The sequence below is a fragment of the Bufo bufo genome, chromosome 1 (assembly GCF_905171765.1).
Source record: "Bufo bufo chromosome 1, aBufBuf1.1, whole genome shotgun sequence".
Lineage (NCBI taxonomy): Eukaryota > Metazoa > Chordata > Amphibia > Anura > Bufonidae > Bufo > Bufo bufo.
Window position 1 is genome coordinate 800,931,078 of NC_053389.1, and position 19,400 is coordinate 800,950,477.

The window sequence follows — 19,400 nt, forward strand, 5'->3', positions numbered from 1 at the left end:
TGTTTGTTTACATTCACTTCCCGCGGACTGATCGTCGGGCCCCTGTGGCCCTGGAGGCGTTCGGCTGCAGGCCCAGTTCGCACTAGTTTCCAGTTAACCCTTAAGACATATTCAGGTACATGTACGTCATATGAGATAAGAGAAAGTATGACACGAGCTGACGCCATACAACAGGCGGTAGTGGCGTCATCAACAATCCCGTCGGTCAGAGAAGCATGAACCTCGCGAGTTTCCGTAGCTCACTTTACGCATGCTCAGTGTGGATTTCTGAATCTGCGCATGCGTATTGGGTGATTCTCCTTTTCCCCCTCCCCGCGGGGTGAGGCCGGGGGGAGGAGGCACCGGGCCCGTACAGTGATCACGAAAGGCCGGGGACCGAGGCCTGAGAAGAGGCCTTAGCACGGGGAGAGGCGGTCCACAGAACGGGCAGCAAGATGGTGAGAATGAGGGGAAGGGGCCGGGCAGGGTGCTGTGCCGCCATACTGAGCGAGGAGTCCTGAGGAGCGCCCGGGTGACAGGGGTGAGCTCAGTGCTGAGGTGGCGGCGCCTTGTGTCAGGGGGGAGGGGGCGATGGGTCTGATAGTCCCCTGTAGGATAGTTTGTGGTGTGTGACGTCACAGGAGCAGAGGTGAAGTGTCCCCCATAACAGTGTAGACCCTCCATAAGGAAGAGTGCCCCCGTAACAGAGCGTAGACCCTCCATGAGGAAGAGCGCCCCCATAAGAGTTTAGACCCTCCATGAGGAAGAGCGCCCCCATAAGAGTTTAGACCCTCCATAAGGAAGAGTGCCCCCATAAGAGTTTAGACCCTCCATAAGGAAGAGTGCCCCCATAAGAGCGTAGACCGTCCATGAGGAAGAGTGCCCCTGTAACACAGCGTAGACCCTCCATAAGGAAGAGCGCCCCCATAAGAGAGCGTAGACCGTCCATGAGGAAGAGCGCCCCCATAAGAGAGCGTAGACCCTCCATGAGGAAGAGTGCCCCCATAAGAGAGCGTAGACCCTCCATGAGGAAGAGTGCCCCCATAAGAGAGCGTAGACCCTCCATGAGGAAGAGCGCCCGCATAAGAGCGTAGACCCTCCATGAGGAAGAGTGCCCCCATAAGAGCGTAGACCAGGCATGCTCAACCTGCGGCCCTCCAGCTGTTGCAAAACTGCAACTCCCAGCATGCCCGAACAGCCTACAGGTATCAGCCTACAGCAGGGCATTGTGGGAGTTGTAGTTTTACAACAGCTGGAGGGCCGCAGGTTGAGCATGCCTGGCGTAGACCGTCCATAAGGAAGAGTGCCCCCATAAGAGCGTAGACCGTCCATAAGGAAAAGTGCCCACGTAACACAGCGTAGACCGTCCATAAGGAAGAGTGCCCCCATAAGAGCGTAGACCGTCCATAAGGAAGAGTGCCCCCATAAGAGCGTAGACCGTCCATAAGGAAGAGTGCCCCCATAAGAGCGTAGACCGTCCATAAGGAAGAGTGCCCCCATAAGAGCGTAGACCGTCCATAAGGAAGAGTGCCCCCATAAGAGCGTAGACCGTCCATAAGGAAGAGTGCCCACGTAACACAGCGTAGACCGTCCATAAGGAAGAGTGCCCCCATAAGAGCGTAGACCGTCCATAAGGAAGAGTGCCCACGTAACACAGCGTAGACCGTCCATAAGGAAGAGTGCCCCCATAAGAGCGTAGACCGTCCATAAGGAAGAGTGCCCACGTAACACAGCGTAGACCGTCCATAAGGAAGAGTGCCCCCGTAACACAGCGTAGACCGTCCATAAGGAAGAGTGCCCCTGTAACACAGCGTAGACCGTCCATAAGGAAGAGTGCCCCCATAAGAGCGTAGACCGTCCATAAGGAAGAGTGCCCACGTAACACAGCGTAGACCGTCCATAAGGAAGAGTGCCCCCATAAGAGCGTAGACCGTCCATAAGGAAGAGTGCCCACGTAACACAGCGTAGACCGTCCATAAGGAAGAGTGCCCCCATAAGAGCGTAGACCGTCCATAAGGAAGAGTGCCCACGTAACACAGCGTAGACCGTCCATAAGGAAGAGTGCCCCCATAAGAGCGTAGACCGTCCATAAGGAAGAGTGCCCACGTAACACAGCGTAGACCGTCCATAAGGAAGAGTGCCCCCATAAGAGCGTAGACCGTCCATAAGGAAGAGTGCCCACGTAACACAGCGTAGACCGTCCATAAGGAAGAGTGCCCCCATAAGAGCGTAGACCGTCCATAAGGAAGAGTGCCCACGTAACACAGCGTAGACCGTCCATAAGGAAGAGTGCCCCCATAAGAGCGTAGACCGTCCATAAGGAAGAGTGCCCACGTAACACAGCGTAGACCGTCCATAAGGAAGAGTGCCCCCATAAGAGCGTAGACCGTCCATAAGGAAGAGTGCCCACGTAACACAGCGTAGACCGTCCATAAGGAAGAGTGCCCCCGTAACACAGCGTAGACCGTCCATAAGGAAGAGTGCCCCCATAAGAGCGTAGACCGTCCATAAGGAAGAGTGCCCCCATAAGAGCGTAGACCGTCCATAAGGAAGAGTGCCCACGTAACACAGCGTAGACCATCCATAAGGAAGAGTGCCCCCATAAGAGCGTAGACCGTCCATAAGGAAGAGTGCCCACGTAACACAGCGTAGACCGTCCATAAGGAAGAGTGCCCCCATAAGAGCGTAGACCGTCCATAAGGAAGAGTGCCCACGTAACACAGCGTAGACCGTCCATAAGGAAGAGTGCCCCCGTAACACAGCGTAGACCGTCCATAAGGAAGAGTGCCCCCATAAGAGCGTAGACCGTCCATAAGGAAGAGTGCCCCCATAAGAGCGTAGACCGTCCATAAGGAAGAGTGCCCCATAACACAGCATAGACCTTCCATAAGGAAGAGTGCCCCCATAACAGAGCGTAGAGCTTCCATAAGGAAGAGTGCCCACGTAACACAGCGTAGACCGTCCATAAGGAAGAGTGCCCCCATAAGAGCGTAGACCATCCATAAGGAAGAGTGCCCACGTAACACAGCGTAGACCGTCCATGAGGAAGAGTGCCCCCATAACAGAGCGTAGACCGTCCATAAGGAAGAGTGCCCACGTAACACAGCGTAGACCGTCCATAAGGAAGAGTGCCCCCATAAGAGCGTAGACCGTCCATAAGGAAGAGTGCCCCCCATAAGAGAGCGTAGACCCTCCATGAGGAAGAGTGCCCCCATAAGAAAGTGTAGACCCTCCATGAGGAAGAGTGCCCCCATAAGAGAGCGTAGACCCTCCATGAGGAAGAGTGCCCCCATAAGAGAGCGTAGACCCTCCATGAGGAAGAGTGCCCCCATAAGAGAGCGTAGACCCTCCATGAGGAAGAGTGCCCCCATAAGAGAGCGTAGACCCTCCATGAGGAAGAGTGCCCCCATAAGAGAGCGTAGACCCTCCATGAGGAAGAGTGCCCCCATAAGAGAGCGTAGACCCTCCATGAGGAAGAGTGCCCCCATAAGAGAGCGTAGACCCTCCACGAGGAAGAGCGCCCCCATAAGAGAGCGTAGACCCTCCACGAGGAAGAGCGCCCCCATAAGAGAGCGTAGACCCTCCACGAGGAAGAGCGCCCCCATAAGAGAGCGTAAACCCTCCATGAGGAAGAGCGCCCCCATAAGAGAGCGTAGACCCTCCACGAGGAAGAGCGCCCCCATAAGAGAGCGTAGACCCTCCACGAGGAAGAGCGCCCCCATAAGAGAGCGTAGACCCTCCACGAGGAAGAGCGCCCCCATAAGAGAGCGTAGACCCTCCATGAGGAAGAGCGCCCCCATAAGAGAGCGTAGACCCTCCACGAGGAAGAGCGCCCCCATAAGAGAGCGTAGACCCTCCACGAGGAAGAGCGCCCCCATAAGAGAGCGTAAACCCTCCACGAGGAAGAGCGCCCCCATAAGAGAGCGTAGACCCTCCACGAGGAAGAGCGCCCCCATAAGAGAGCGTAGACCCTCCACGAGGAAGAGCGCCCCCATAAGAGAGCGTAGACCCTCCACGAGGAAGAGCGCCCCCATAAGAGAGCGTAGACCCTCCAGGAGGAAGAGTGCCCCCATAAGAGAGCGTAGACCGTCCATAAGGAAGAGTGCCCACGTAACACAGCGTAGACTGTCCATAAGGAAGAGTGCCCCCATAAGAGCGTAGACCATCCATAAGGAAGAGTGCCCACGTAACACAGCGTAGACCGTCCATAAGGAAGAGTGCCCCCGTAACACAGCGTAGACCGTCCATAAGGAAGAGTGCCCCATAACACAGCGTAGACCGTCCATAAGGAAGAGTGCCCCCATAAGAGCGTAGACCGTCCATAAGGAAGAGTGCCCACGTAACACAGCCTAGACCGTCCATAAGGAAGAGTGCCCCCATAAGAGAGCGTAGACCCTCCATGAGGAAGAGTGCCCCCATAAGAAAGTGTAGACCCTCCATGAGGAAGAGTGCCCCCATAAGAGAGCGTAGACCCTCCATGAGGAAGAGTGCCCCCATAAGAGAGCGTAGACCCTCCATGAGGAAGAGTGCCCCCATAAGAGAGCGTAGACCCTCCATGAGGAAGAGTGCCCCCATAAGAGAGCGTAGACCCTCCATGAGGAAGAGTGCCCCCATAAGAGAGCGTAGACCAGGCATGAGGAAGTGCGCCCCCATAAGAGAGCGTAGACCCTCCATGAGGAAGAGCGCCCCCATAAGAGAGCGTAGACCCTCCAGGAGGAAGAGCGCCCCCATAAGAGAGCGTAGACCCTCCAGGAGGAAGAGCGCCCCCATAAGAGAGCGTAGACCCTCCAGGAGGAAGAGCGCCCCCATAAGAGAGCGTAGACCCTCCATGAGGAAGAGCGCCCCCATAAGAGAGCGTAGATTCATGAGGAAGAGCGCCCCCATAAGAGAGCGTAGACCCTCCAGGAGGAAGAGCGCCCCCATAAGAGAGCGTAGACCCTCCATGAGGAAGAGCGCCCCCATAACACAGTGTAGACCCTCCATAAGGAATAATGCCCCCCCAGCGCGTAGTAGATTGTCCATGAAGAAGAAAACCCCCTTAACAAAGCGTAGACCCTCCATAAGAGAGACTCCTCCGCGCGTAACAGCGTAGACCCTCCATAAGGAAGAGTGCCCCCATAACAGAGCGTAAACCCTCCACGAGGAAGAGCGCCCCCATAAGAGAGCGTAGACCCTCCACGAGGAAGAGCGCCCCCATAAGAGAGCGTAGACCCTCCACGAGGAAGAGCGCCCCCATAAGAGAGCGTAGACCCTCCACGAGGAAGAGCGCCCCCATAAGAGAGCGTAGACCCTCCACGAGGAAGAGCGCCCCCATAAGAGAGCGTAAACCCTCCACGAGGAAGAGCGCCCCCATAAGAGAGCGTAGACCCTCCACGAGGAAGAGCGCCCCCATAAGAGAGCGTAGACCCTCCACGAGGAAGAGCGCCCCCATAAGAGAGCGTAGACCCTCCACGAGGAAGAGCGCCCCCATAAGAGAGCGTAGACCCTCCACGAGGAAGAGCGCCCCCATAAGAGAGCGTAGACCCTCCACGAGGAAGAGCGCCCCCATAAGAGAGCGTAGACCCTCCACGAGGAAGAGCGCCCCCATTAGAGAGCGTAGACCCTCCACGAGGAAGAGCGCCCCCATAAGAGAGCGTAGACCCTCCAGGAGGAAGAGTGCCCCCATAAGAGAGCGTAGACCGTCCATAAGGAAGAGTGCCCACGTAACACAGCGTAGACTGTCCATAAGGAAGAGTGCCCCCATAAGAGCGTAGACCATCCATAAGGAAGAGTGCCCACGTAACACAGCGTAGACCGTCCATAAGGAAGAGTGCCCCCGTAACACAGCGTAGACCGTCCATAAGGAAGAGTGCCCCATAACACAGCGTAGACCGTCCATAAGGAAGAGTGCCCCCATAAGAGCGTAGACCGTCCATAAGGAAGAGTGCCCACGTAACACAGCCTAGACCGTCCATAAAGAAGAGTGCCCCCATAAGAGAGCGTAGACCCTCCATGAGGAAGAGTGCCCCCATAAGAAAGTGTAGACCCTCCATGAGGAAGAGTGCCCCCATAAGAGAGCGTAGACCCTCCATGAGGAAGAGTGCCCACGTAAGAGAGCGTAGACCCTCCATGAGGAAGAGTGCCCCCATAAGAGAGCGTAGACCCTCCATGAGGAAGAGTGCCCCCATAAGAGAGCGTAGACCCTCCACGAGGAAGAGTGCCCCCATAAGAGAGCGTAGACCCTCCATGAGGAAGAGTGCCCCCATAAGAGAGCGTAGACCCTCCAGCAGGAAGAGCGCCCCCATAAGAGAGCGTAGACCCTCCAGCAGGAAGAGTGCCCCCATAAGAGAGCGTAGACCCTCCATGAGGAAGAGTGCCCCCATAAGAGAGCGTAGACCCTCCATGAGGAAGAGTGCCCCCATAAGAGAGCGTAGACCCTCCATGAGGAAGAGTGCCCCCATAAGAGAGCGTAGACCGTCCATGAGGAAGAGTGCCCCCATAAGAGAGCGTAGACCCTCCATGAGGAAGAGTGCCCCCATAAGAGAGCGTAGACCCTCCATGAGGAAGAGTGCCCCCATAAGAGAGCGTAGACCCTCCATGAGGAAGAGTGCCCCCATAAGTGAGCGTAGACCCTCCATGAGGAAGAGCGCCCCCATAAGAGAGCGTAGACCCTCCATGAGGAAGAGTGCCCCCATAAGAGAGCGTAGACCCTCCATGAGGAAGAGTGCCCACGTAAGAGAGCGTAGACCCTCCATGAGGAAGAGTGCCCCCATAAGAGAGCGTAGACCCTCCATGAGGAAGAGTGCCCCCATAAGAGAGCGTAGACCCTCCACGAGGAAGAGTGCCCCCATAAGAGAGCGTAGACCCTCCATGAGGAAGAGTGCCCCCATAAGAGAGCGTAGACCCTCCAGCAGGAAGAGCGCCCCCATAAGAGAGCGTAGACCCTCCAGCAGGAAGAGTGCCCCCATAAGAGAGCGTAGACCCTCCATGAGGAAGAGTGCCCCCATAAGAGAGCGTAGACCCTCCATGAGGAAGAGTGCCCCCATAAGAGAGCGTAGACCCTCCATGAGGAAGAGTGCCCCCATAAGAGAGCGTAGACCCTCCATGAGGAAGAGTGCCCCCATAAGAGAGCGTAGACCCTCCATGAGGAAGAGTGCCCCCATAAGAGAGCGTAGACCCTCCATGAGGAAGAGTGCCCCCATAAGAGAGCGTAGACCCTCCATGAGGAAGAGTGCCCCCATAAGTGAGCGTAGACCCTCCATGAGGAAGAGCGCCCCCATAAGAGAGCGTAGACCCTCCATGAGGAAGAGCGCCCCCATAAGAGAGCGTAGACCCTCCAGGAGGAAGAGCGCCCCCATAAGAGAGCGTAGACCCTCCATGAGGAAGAGCGCCCCCATAAGAGAGCGTAGACCAGGCATGAGGAAGTGCGCCCCCATAAGAGAGCGTAGACCCTCCATGAGGAAGAGCGCCCCCATAAGAGAGCGTAGACCCTCCACGAGGAAGAGCGCCCCCATAAGAGAGCGTAGACCCTCCAGGAGGAAGAGCGCCCCCATAAGAGAGCGTAGACCCTCCAGGAGGAAGAGCGCCCCCATAAGAGAGCGTAGACCCTCCATGAGGAAGAGCGCCCCCATAAGAGAGCGTAGATTCATGAGGAAGAGCGCCCCCATAAGAGAGCGTAGACCCTCCAGGAGGAAGAGCGCCCCCATAAGAGAGCGTAGACCCTCCATGAGGAAGAGCGCCCCCATAACACAGTGTAGACCCTCCATAAGGAATAATGCCCCCCCAGCGCGTAGTAGATTGTCCATGAAGAAGAAAACCCCCTTAACAAAGCGTAGACCCTCCATAAGAGAGACTCCTCCGCGCGTAACAGCGTAGACCCTCCATAAGGAAGAGTGCCCCCATAACAGAGCGTAAACCCTCCATTATAAGCCCTCCATAAGGAAGAGTGCCCCCGTAACAGAGCGTAAACCCTCCATAAGGAAGAGTGCCTCCGTAACACAGTGTAGACCCTCCATAAGGAATAATGCCCCCCCAGCGCGTAGTAGATTGTCCATGAAGAAGAAAACCCCCTTAACAAAGCGTAGACCCTCCATAAGAGAGACTCCTCCGCGCGTAACAGCGTAGACCCTCCATAAGGAAGAGTGCCCCCATAACAGAGCGTAAACCCTCCATTATAAGCCCTCCATAAGGAAGAGTGCCCCCGTAACAGAGCGTAAACCCTCCATAAGGAAGAGTGCCTCCGTAACACAGTGTAGACCCTCCATAAGGAATAGTGCCCCCCCCCCCGTAAATAGCGTAGACCCTCCATAAGGAAGAGCGCCCCCATAACAATGTAGACGCTCTATAAGGTAGAGCCCCACTGTAATGTAGAATGTAATCTCCATAATGACTGCCCCTATAACATAGAGTGAGCCCCCGATGATGGAGGACCCCCATAGTAGAGACCCTATAATACAGAATGTAGCACTGCGCGGAGCCTCCTTCACATGTAGCAGTGCTGACCCCGTCTCACCAGGGTGCGCACTGCTCCTGTAGCCCTCTGCTGTGTGCAGATGTAGCAGAGCCGATCTATTCCTCCGCCCTTTACAGCTGTCCCCCTCACAATCTAAGACTACAAAATGTGGAGCCGCAAAAAATACGGGTGACGTCCGTGTGCTGCATCCGTTTTTGTTTTTTTTTGCAGATACTTTGTGACAATGCAAAGCGGCCAGGAATAGGACGCGCTGTATATTTTCTGTGGGGGCCACGGAACAGAACGCGGTTTGCTTTCCGCACTTTTTATAGACCCATTGAAATGAACGGCCTCTTGCACACAAAGTTATTTTTTTCCGTTTCGTTTTTTTTGCATTCCGTATACGGAACCGTTCATGTCAATGGATCTGCAAAAAAACCCCGTAAGGTACCCCGTATGCATTCCGTTTCCGTTTTTCCGTTCATAGATGGCACATGTCCTGTTACCGTCCGCACTAGGATAGTCCTGTACTATCAGGGGCCGGCTGTTCTGTTCCGCAAAAAACGGAATGCACACGGACGTCATCCGTATTTTTTGCTGATCCGTTTTTTGCGGACCATAAAATACATACGGACGTGTGCAAGAGGCCCTAGACAGACGGGTGGTGTGTTCAGATGCAGCAGAGCTGAGTTTGTAGTTGTGTAGTCGTAGGTTCCAGGTCAAAGACATATGCAGTAATCAGATGTAGCAGTGCTGTTGGCGTTCAGGGCAGGCTGGGAGTTGTAGTTCCAACCCGGGCTGAAGAGTCCCAGTCCTCAGGGCACACCTGTAGACCTGTGCTGTGCTGAGATGTAGCAGTGCTGAGTCTGTACCACTGAGGTGGCGATTATTAGATATCCCGGAGTGTAATGCCCCCTTTGTGTAGGCCGTGGGGTACCTGTTCTTATCCGTCCTGATGAGGGGGTCTCCCGGCCCCCATCACCTGAGCCGGATCATCCCCATTTCTGTAGCGGCAGAAGAATAGAATGGAACTGTGCAGTGCAGACTGACACAGGAAAACAGGTTAATATAGCTGAAGGATGCCGTGACCTCATGTGACCACCCCACGTTTTAAAGGGGCAGTACACCTTCATTACTGGGTCGATGTGTGCTGGCTCGGGGTATTCCGGTTATAGGGTCAGTGGGGGTCCTGGAGCCCCCCTAAAATGGACGGGGCTGCTGGTTGGAAAAGCGCTTTGCCGCTGCATCCATTTGTGTGATGGCGGGGGAGGAAGCCGAGCCCTGGGGGATAATCGGAATACCCCTTTAAGTATCCGGGCCCCGGGGTGTTAGAGCCAGTATGGAGGCTGAGAACAGCAGCCGTTACCGGGGACTGGTAGCAGCTCCCTGTTAGATCGCTGGTGCCCAGCCTGCTGGGAGTTGTAGTTCAGTGTTGCCTGGGTGATGACGTGCCCTCTGCTGCCACACGTATGAATTAGATCCCATCTGCCAGTAATCTGAACGCGGTGGCTGCAGTTCTACCGGCCGGCCACTAGAGGCCCTCATCGCTCTCCTCTGCCTCCACAGATGCGGTTCATGCTGCTGTTTAGCCGGCAGGGGAAGCTGCGCCTGCAGAAGTGGTACGTGGCCACCTCCGAGAGGGAGAAGAAGAAGCTGGTGCGGGACCTGATGCAGACCGTGCTCAGCCGCAAGCCCAAGATGTGCAGCTTCCTGGAGTGGAAGGATCTCAAGGTGGTGTACAAGAGGTGAGGCTTCTCTCTAGTCACATACCAAGCTGCCCCCGTGAACCTGCAGCTCTGCTCTGAAGAAAGCCCGTTCATGTAATAGGCGTACCTCCTGGATGCAGGTCGCCTGGCTCCACAGGTATCAGAGGGGCCGCCCACCGTCTCCTGTCAGACTCTACAACCCTGGTCTCAAAGTAGGGACCTTGTTTAACCCCTTAAGGGTCCATTCACACGACCGTAGCGTTTTGCGGACCGCACACGAGGCCGGCCCTACGATAGAAATGATGCTGATGTGGACCCAGGAATACGCTCTTTAGGGCAGAGTATCAAACTGGAGGGGGTCCGACTCCTGGCACCCCCACTGATCAGCTCCGTGAGCGCTCTGGCCTCTTCCTAGACCGGCGTCGTCACCGCACGTTGGTCGCATGTCTTAGGCGCAGCTCAGTTCCGTGGGGCTGAGACGCAATACTAAGCACGGCCACTGCAGGATGGATGGCGGTGAGCTGTGAGCGCCGTGGCTTCCTCCTACAGCTGATCGGCGGGTGTCCTAGGAGTGATCTGACCATAGGCTGTCAGTATGAAAGTCCCGGAGAACCCCTTTAAGGAATTATATTTATGTCGTCTTGCAATGAGACGTGTAAAGGGGGGACATGAGTGACCCTTGTAAGTATATAACTGGCCCGAGAAAAAGCGGTTCCGTGTCAAATCCCCCCCAGCAGGGGGCGCTGTCTCCCACGTGACAGACACACTTAGGAAAATCTCCTCCACAGCGGAATCGGCACAGTGTGAGGCGAGGGGGCGGCATGCCGAATCCACCTCGTGTCAGAGCGCGGCAGGCCGCAAACCCAGACCCTGCAGAATGACGGTAAAGGGGTATTCCGGGCCTTGTTTTAGGGCTGGGCGAGTGGGGGGAAAAAATTACTGCTTGTTTTCGTTTTTAATGACGTCACTTTGGGACACACACAAGTTTCTGAGTGTTTTATACTGATGGTGGGGGTCCGACGCCAGGCACCCCCGGCTCACAGCGCTGTAAGTTATGCAGCGGCTGCGCTTGGTATCGCGGCTCAGCTACATTCACTTGAACGGGATGAACACTGCCCAGGGAGAGGCTGCAGCCGCGCTTACCGGATCCTTCCTCGTGCAGCTGATCGATATGGGGGCCGGGAGTCGGACCCCCACCACTCAGATAGGTCATCAGTATAAGGCCTCCTGTGCACGAACACCGACCGCGGGGCAGCCGCAGCGGATTGCGGACCCCTTCACTTTAATGGGTCCGCGATCCGCCCGTTCCGCAAAAAGGTAGGACATGTTCTATCTTTTTGCGTGACGAAACCCCGCAGAAGCACTCTGTAGGGTTCCGTTCCGTGCTTACATTCCGCGTCTCCGGATTTGCGGACCCATTCAAGTGAATGGGTCCGCATCCGTGATGCGGAATGCCCACGGAACGGCGCCTGTGTATTGTGGGTTCCGCAATACGGCCACGGAGTGAGCACGTTCGCGTGCAAGAGGCCTAAGGCTACTTTCACACTAGCGTTTCTATTTTCTGGAATAAAGATCCGTCAGAGGGGCTCAATACCGGAAAAAAACGCTTTCCATTTTGTCCCTATTCATTGTCAGTGGGGACAAAACTGAACAGAATGGAATTCTCCAAAATGCGTTCCGTTCTCACACCGTAGAGCAGCGTGCTGCGGTTTGCTTTCCGTTCTGGGATGCGGAGCAAGACGGATCCATCATGACCCCCAATGCAAGTCAATGGTGACGGATCCGTTTTCTCTGACACAATAGAAAACTGATCCGTCCCCCATTGACTTTCAATGGAGTTCATGACGGATCCGTCTTGGCTGTTACACATAATACAACCGGATCCCTTCATGACGGAGGCAGACGGTTTTATTATCAGTAACGGAAGCGTTTCTGCTGAGCCCTCCCGGACTAAGACTCCCAGAAAACCTCTTTAACGTTTTCTTTTGCCTGCGGTAATGTAAATAAAACAAGCTGTTCCGCCATTCAGGGCCTCAGATGGCGACCAAAATGGTCGCCAATGCGACTTAGAATTTACAAATGGCGACAAGACTTTTTAGTCTTATCGCCATTTGCGACTAGACCCGCCGCCGCCGCAGCTCTGCTCAATACAGCGGCGAGCACAGGAGGTGATGGTTCTCTGCCGCCGATGTTCTTCTCAGCAGCGCAGAGGAGAAGGAGTCTCTCCCTCCTCGCTGTGCTGCCGCCAATAAGGAGAGAGATGGGAGGAGGGGGAGGGGCTGTGGCCACTGCGCCACCAATGAAGATAACTGAGCTGTTAATACAAATACAGGAGGCGGGTGCTGGAATCAAATAGCGGCACCCGACCTCTATGACGGGGAGCGGCACCTGAAGAGTTAACTGCCGCTGATCGCAACTCCCTGTCATAGAGGTCGGGTGCCGCCATTTGATTCCAGCACCCGCCTCCTGTAATTGTATTAACAGCTCAGTTATCTTCATTGGTGGCGCAGTGTGCCCCCCCCAACACCCCAGTATAATAAACATTGGTGGCGCAGTGTGCCCCCCCCCCAGTATAATAAACATTGGTGGCGCAGTGTGCCCCCCCCAGTATAATAAACATTGGTGGCGCAGTGTGCCCCCCCCCAGTATAATAAACATTGGTGGCGCAGTGTGCCCCCCCCAGTATAATAAACATTGGTGGCGCAGTGTGCCCCCCCCCAGTATAATAAACATTGGTGGCACAGTGTGCCCCCCCCAGTATAATAAACATTGGTGGCGCAGTGTGCCCCCCCCAGTATAATAAACATTGGTGGCGCAGTGTGCCCCCCCCAGTATAATAAACATTGGTGGCGCAGTGTGCCCCCCCCCAGTATAATAAACATTGGTGGCGCAGTGTGCCCCCCCCCAGTATAATAAACATTGGTGGCGCAGTGTGCCCCCCCCCCAGTATAATAAACATTGGTGGCGCAGTGTGCCCCCCCCCCAGTATAATAAACATTGGTGGCGCAGTGTGCCCCCCCCAGTATAATAAACATTGGTGGCGCAGTGTGCCCCCCCCCAGTATAATAAACATTGGTGGCACAGTGTGCCCCCCCCAGTATAATAAACATTGGTGGCGCAGTGTGCCCCCCCCCAGTATAATAAACATTGGTGGCGCAGTGTGCCCCCCCCAGTATAATAAACATTGGTGGCACAGTGCCCCCCCCCCCAGTATAATAAACATTGGTGGCGCAGTGTGCCCCCCCCAGTATAATAAACATTGGTGGCGCAGTGTGCCCCCCCCAGTATAATAAACATTGGTGGCGCAGTGTGCCCCCCCCAGTATAATAAACATTGGTGGCGCAGTGTGCCCCCCCCAGTATAATAAACATTGGTGGCGTTTGTTTATCCGTAGATGTAGCCGCAGACCCCTTGTGGGCAAGGTGTCGTTTCCATTGGTTCCTCTTGGTCAGCATTTAAAGGGTGCTGATGACCATTCCTCAGGATAGGTCATCAGTATCTGATCAGCGGGGGGAAGGGGGGGGGTCCGACGCCCGGGACCCCGCATAGTCACTGGTGCTCACCAAGCAACCAGCACGTCACGTTGTATGTAGAGTGGCTGCGATACGGCGGCGTGGTTGGCACAGCGCTGACGGGAGCGCCACTGCCTTCTCAAACAGCGCAGGTCCTGGGTGTTTAATGGAAAAATAATGTTTTGTTTTGTTTCGTTTTTGAAACGTTGTTAACCTTTTTATTGTAATTATATTGTTTCCCGCTCACTAGGCGACATGGCTGTTGTAATGCGGTGGCGCGCTTTGTGTACCAGTGACGGGCAGTCTTCTCAGGCGCGTCTGCGGCACAGTTATAGCCTCGGCTGCCATGACAGTGCACAGTTGTCTTTTATGGGGGGCCGATGGTGATAAGGAGTCTCTGCCTACATGCTGCGGTCGCTATGACTGTGGCATCTAGGGAGTTAAATGGCCCGTGACGCGTTACCTCTGATCCTGCCTATACGGCCTCTTTCACACAACTGTTTCTTTTTTTCCGTTTACGGCATGATTTTTGCGTTCTGTGTACAGTCCATATACGGAACCATTCATTTCAATGGTTCCACAAAAAAAAACAACGGAATGTACTCTGTATGCATTCCGTTTCCGTATTTCCGGTTTTTTTCAGTTCTGTAGAAAGATAGAACATGTCCTATTATTGCCCGCAAATCACGTTCCGTGGCTCCATTCAAGTCAATGGGTCCTCAAAAAAAAAAACAGAACACATACGGAAATGCCTCCGTATGTCTTCTGTATCCGTTCCGTTTTTGCAGAACCATCTATTGAAAATGTTATGCCCAGCCCAATTTTTTCTATGTAGTTACTGTATACTGTATATGGCATACGGAAAAACGGAACAGAAACGGAAACACAACGGAAACAAAAAACGGACCACAAAACGCTGAAAAAGCCATACGGTCGTGTGAAAGAGGCCTACAGCTGGGAGCCTGGCTGCAGTCCGTCCAGGACCTGCGCGGTGCCAGGTGACGGACCACCACCCAACTGATGACCCATCCTGAGGACTGGCCACCAGTATCTGGGTCCTGGGAGACCCGGTTTTGTCTTTTTCTTCCCTCCCGAGAGCCACCATTGTGTTCTTATTCCTCTGTCCCCACATCCCTACCAGAGCTCACCACTCCGTACTGGGAAAAGGGGGAAGCTGAAAGAAAAGGGGTTTTAGATTTTGTTTTTACACTGTTCACTTTGAGCAAAAAATGACATGACGGCCTTACTCTGCAGGACGGTTACAGCGACACCACATCTATATAGTTTTTATTATGTATTACTAGGTTTAAAAAATAAAAGCCACCGCGCAGGAAAAACATTTTTATACATTAATAGCAAGGCCGTATTCAGATGCAGCAATACCTATTGTGTTTATTGTTTTCTTAGTTTTTATATGGCATCCCGTCATATAAATGTTATATTTTTTTATTTATTTATAAGATGCACGGCTCCCCCCCCCCCCCGTGTCAGGCGTCGGCTCGGACCCCCCCTCCCCCTCCCGTGTCAGGCGTCGGCTCGGACCCCCCCTCCCCCTCCCGTGTCTGGCGTCGGCTCGGACCCTCCCGTGTCTGGCGTCGGCTCGGACCCTCCTCTCCCGTGTCTGGCGTCGGCTCGGACCCTCCCCTCCCGTGTCTGGCGTCGGCTCGGACCCTCCCCTCCCGTGTCTGGCATCGGCTCGGACCCTCCCGTGTCTGGCGTCGGCTCGGACCCTCCCCCTCCCGTGTCAGGCGTCGGCTCGGACCCTCCCCCTCCCGTGTCAGGCGTCGGCTCGGACCCTCCCCCTCCCGTGTCAGGCGTCGGCTCGGACCCCCCCCCCTCCCCCTCCCGTGTCAGGCGTCGGCTCGGAATTATGAATCACCCGTCCATCACAGGCATAAGTCAGTTATATACCTGCGACCCCGGGGCCAAGACTGACGTGCCCCTGGTTGTAGGTTGGTAGTAGGGTGCCAGAAAGGGGAGATACACAGATCTCCCCACAGAAACCTAGTAATGGTATCATGTTTGGGCTTTACCTGTAGCCGGAACCCAAGCGGACCCGTTAGTCCCAGAACCATCTCCCTGTGACCTTTTGTTCTGGAGCTATGGGCCCTAATGGGTTTTGTGGGTCGTTTGGCTGCAAGGGCCAGGAGGGAGGGGGGAGGGGCCGACTACAGGTGAAAAGACCCTTGCAGACAGAGTCCAGGGTGTGTCTCTGGAGGGGGGCGTCACGGGGGGAAACTGCAGACATCACTGCCCCCCATGTGGCTACAGCCAAGTCTTACAGCACCCCATTATTCCTCACCACCCAAAGGACTCCTCCACCTGGTAACGTGACTTTTGTTCTGCTTAACCCTGCGTGTACCGCGCCATCTGTATTTACACCTCAGACCCCTGTATATATTCTCGGTGTATATGGTGTTATATAATGAGCCCTTAAGGCGATTAAATATCTAATGTAATCTTGTCCCGTCCTTGTATCTGGATCACGAATCCCCACGTCCGTGATTCGGCCTAGTAATAGTGGTTTCCCATTAGCGGACCGGGCTTATATCAAACAAGAAGCTGGCGGCAGTCTTCCCGGGCTGAGAAGGCGCTGAGGGCAGTTTGTGGCCTCTCTGTGCCCGCGTGGACAGGAGGAGTCTGTGTAAACTGTACCAAGCTGACCTTACACGCTCCTCCAGGAGGGCGCAACGTCACGTCTTGGTAACCAGTGACTATACCGTATCTTGAGAGCTCGATGTAGTTGGCGGGCAGCGAGGTGCGGTATTCGTCACACCCCCTCCCGTGTCAGACGTCGGCTCGGACCCCCTCCCCCGCCACTCTGCAGATCCGTCATGCTCTTCCTATAGTGCCCTGTTCTACTCCGGCCCGCGCTGCGCTGTGACCTCACTGCATACATCGTCAGGACCGGGCAGCGCGGTGTCCGGATTAGTGTGCACCTCCTTCATACGGACGAGCTCTCCCATAATGGAAGCACGCTCTGGTATGCGCTTTATAAGACACACTGACATTTTTTGGGGGGGGGGGGGAGTACGTCTTATGAAGTGAAAAATACATGATATCAGATGCATATTTTAGATCCTTAGTGTTGCTGACAAGCAGACTGTTCCTTTCACTTTATAGACCCTTTCCAGGTCTTATCCCTGGTGCTGGAGACGGAGGTTCACAGAAGGTGCCCCTGCCCTAGGAAAAAGATGGTGTGCAGTCTTTTTTTGGGGGAGGAGTGTTTCTTTAACAGCAGGTGTTTGCACGGGAAATGTTTGGTTTTGGGGACAGTGTCTCCCCCCAGGTGTTCAGTGGCCGTGTATCGTGCCTGGCATCCTGCCTCCGTCGCTGGCATCGTCCTTCTCTTGGCTTGTAGATCTGGCCAGAAAACTGATGCCCGTGGCTAGATGCAGGCGTTATGTGATGATATGCGGATGCCATCACGTCTCGGGAAGGGGCAATCGAGTGCCGCCTCTCCGGACCCATTCCTGGCGAGAGATGCCCGGTATATATCAGCCGGGGCCCCGTCTTGGTACCATGCACTAACGAGCCGCCTCCCGTCCTATCTTCTTCTTTTGCTCTCTCCTAGATACGCCAGTCTGTATTTCTGCTGTGCCGTGGAAGATCAGGATAACGAGCTGCTGACCCTGGAGCTGATCCACCGATACGTGGAGCTACTAGACAAGTACTTCGGCAGCGTAAGTTCCTCTGCCAGACACGCTCGGCCGGAGGGGGTGAGGAAGGCTTAGCAATAGACGACATGGAGGTGGACAGATTACCCAGCCCCCATATTTACCTCAAAAACACCCCCTACCTCACAAATCTACACTCTGCTAATTCGGTTAACCAGCGATCACAGGCTGCCTATGTAATCCTCCCAGTCAGGAGCCTGTAAGTACTTTACCACGTGCGTCACTGAGCCCCTGTCCTGCTCCAATATGTCTCCCCTCCTTGTATATCCCCTCATGTGTTGTGTGCACTTAATTTCAGTAAGCTGCATGGCCTCTCATGTCTCCTAGAAGTGGTCAGAATCAGAGCAAATTTCAACTACACCTCTGTCAAAAGAAGACCTGCCAGGGCAATGCTTTTTACTATAATACTGCCACCCAAGTGCACATAACTACTACAATGCTGCTCCAATGTACAAGACTATAACTACTATAATACTGCTCCTATGTACAAGAATATAACTACTATAATACTGCCTCCTATGTACAAGAATATAACTACTATAATACTGCTCCTATGTACAAGAATATAACTACTATAATACTGCCACCTATGTACAAGTATATAACTACTATAATACTGCTCCTATGTACAAGAATATAACTACTATAATACTGCTCCTATGTACAAGTATATAACTACTATAATACTGCCTCCTATGTACAAGAATATAACTACTATAATACTGCTCCTATGTACAAGAATATAACTACTACAATACTGCCTCCTATGTACAAGAATATAACTACTATAATACTGCCTCCAATGTACAAGACTATAACTACTATAATACTGCTCCTATGTACAAGAATATATCTACTATAATACTGCTCCTATGTACAAGAATATAACTACTACAATACTGCCTCCTATGTACAAGAATATAACTACTATAATACTGCCTCCTATGTACAAGAATATAACTACTATAATACTGCCTCCAATGTACAAGACTATAACTACTATAATACTGCCTCCTATGTACAAAAATATAACTACTATAATACTGCTCCTATGTACAAGAATATAACTACTATAATACTGCTCCTATGTGCAAGAATATAACTACTATAATACTGCCCCTATGTACAGGAATATAACTACTATAATACTGCCTCCAATGTACAAGACTATAACTACTATAATACTGCTCCTATGTGCAAGAATATAACTACTATAATACTGCTCCTATGTACAAGAATATAACTACTATAATACTGCTCCTATATACAAGAATATAACTACTATAATACTGCCTCCTATGTACAAGAATATAACTACTATAATACTGCTCCTATGTACAAGAATATAACTACTATAATACTGCCTCCTATGTACAAGAATATAACTACTATAATACTGCTCCTATGTACAAGAATATAACTACTATAATACTGCCTCCTATGTACAAGAATATAACTACTATAATACTGCCCCCTATGTACAAGAATATAACTACTATAATACTGCCCCCTATGTACAAGAATATAACTACTATAATACTGCTCCTATGTACAAGAATATAACTACTATAATACTGCCTCCTATGTACAAGAATATAACTACTATAATACTGCTCCTATGTACAAGAATATAACTACTATAATACTGCTCCTATGTACAAGAATATAACTACTATAATACTGCTCCTATGTACAAGAATATAACTACTATAATACTGCTCCTGTGTACAAGAATATAACTACTATAATACTGCTCCTATGTACAAGCATATAACTACTATAATACTGCTCCTATGTACAAGAATATAACTACTATAATACTGCCTCCTATGTACAAGAATATAACTACTATAATACTGCTACTATGTACAAGAATATAACTACTATAATACTGCTACTATGTACAAGAATATAACTACTATAATACTGCTCCCTATGTACAAGAATATAACTACTATAATACTGCTCCTATGTACAAGAATATAACTACTATAATACTGCTCCCTATGTACAAGAATATAACTGCTATAATACTACCTCCTATGTACAAGAATATAACTACTATAATACTGCTCCTATGTACAAGAATATAACT

General features: G+C 52.7%; 1 protein-coding gene across 1 annotated transcript in view; it reads left to right on the plus strand.

Annotated features, from left to right (window-relative positions):
* The first annotated feature begins 282 nt into the window (after positions 1-282).
* The window catches only part of AP1S1 (adaptor related protein complex 1 subunit sigma 1), a 32,471-nt gene continuing 13,353 nt past the window's right edge, over positions 283-19,400 (plus strand). Inside the window, exons 1-3 of the mRNA XM_040415138.1 lie at positions 283-437; positions 9,977-10,155; positions 17,203-17,311. Coding sequence (XP_040271072.1) covers positions 435-437; positions 9,977-10,155; positions 17,203-17,311 — 291 coding nt within the window. The 5' untranslated portion in view covers positions 283-434. The remainder of the gene's footprint in view (positions 438-9,976; positions 10,156-17,202; positions 17,312-19,400) is intronic.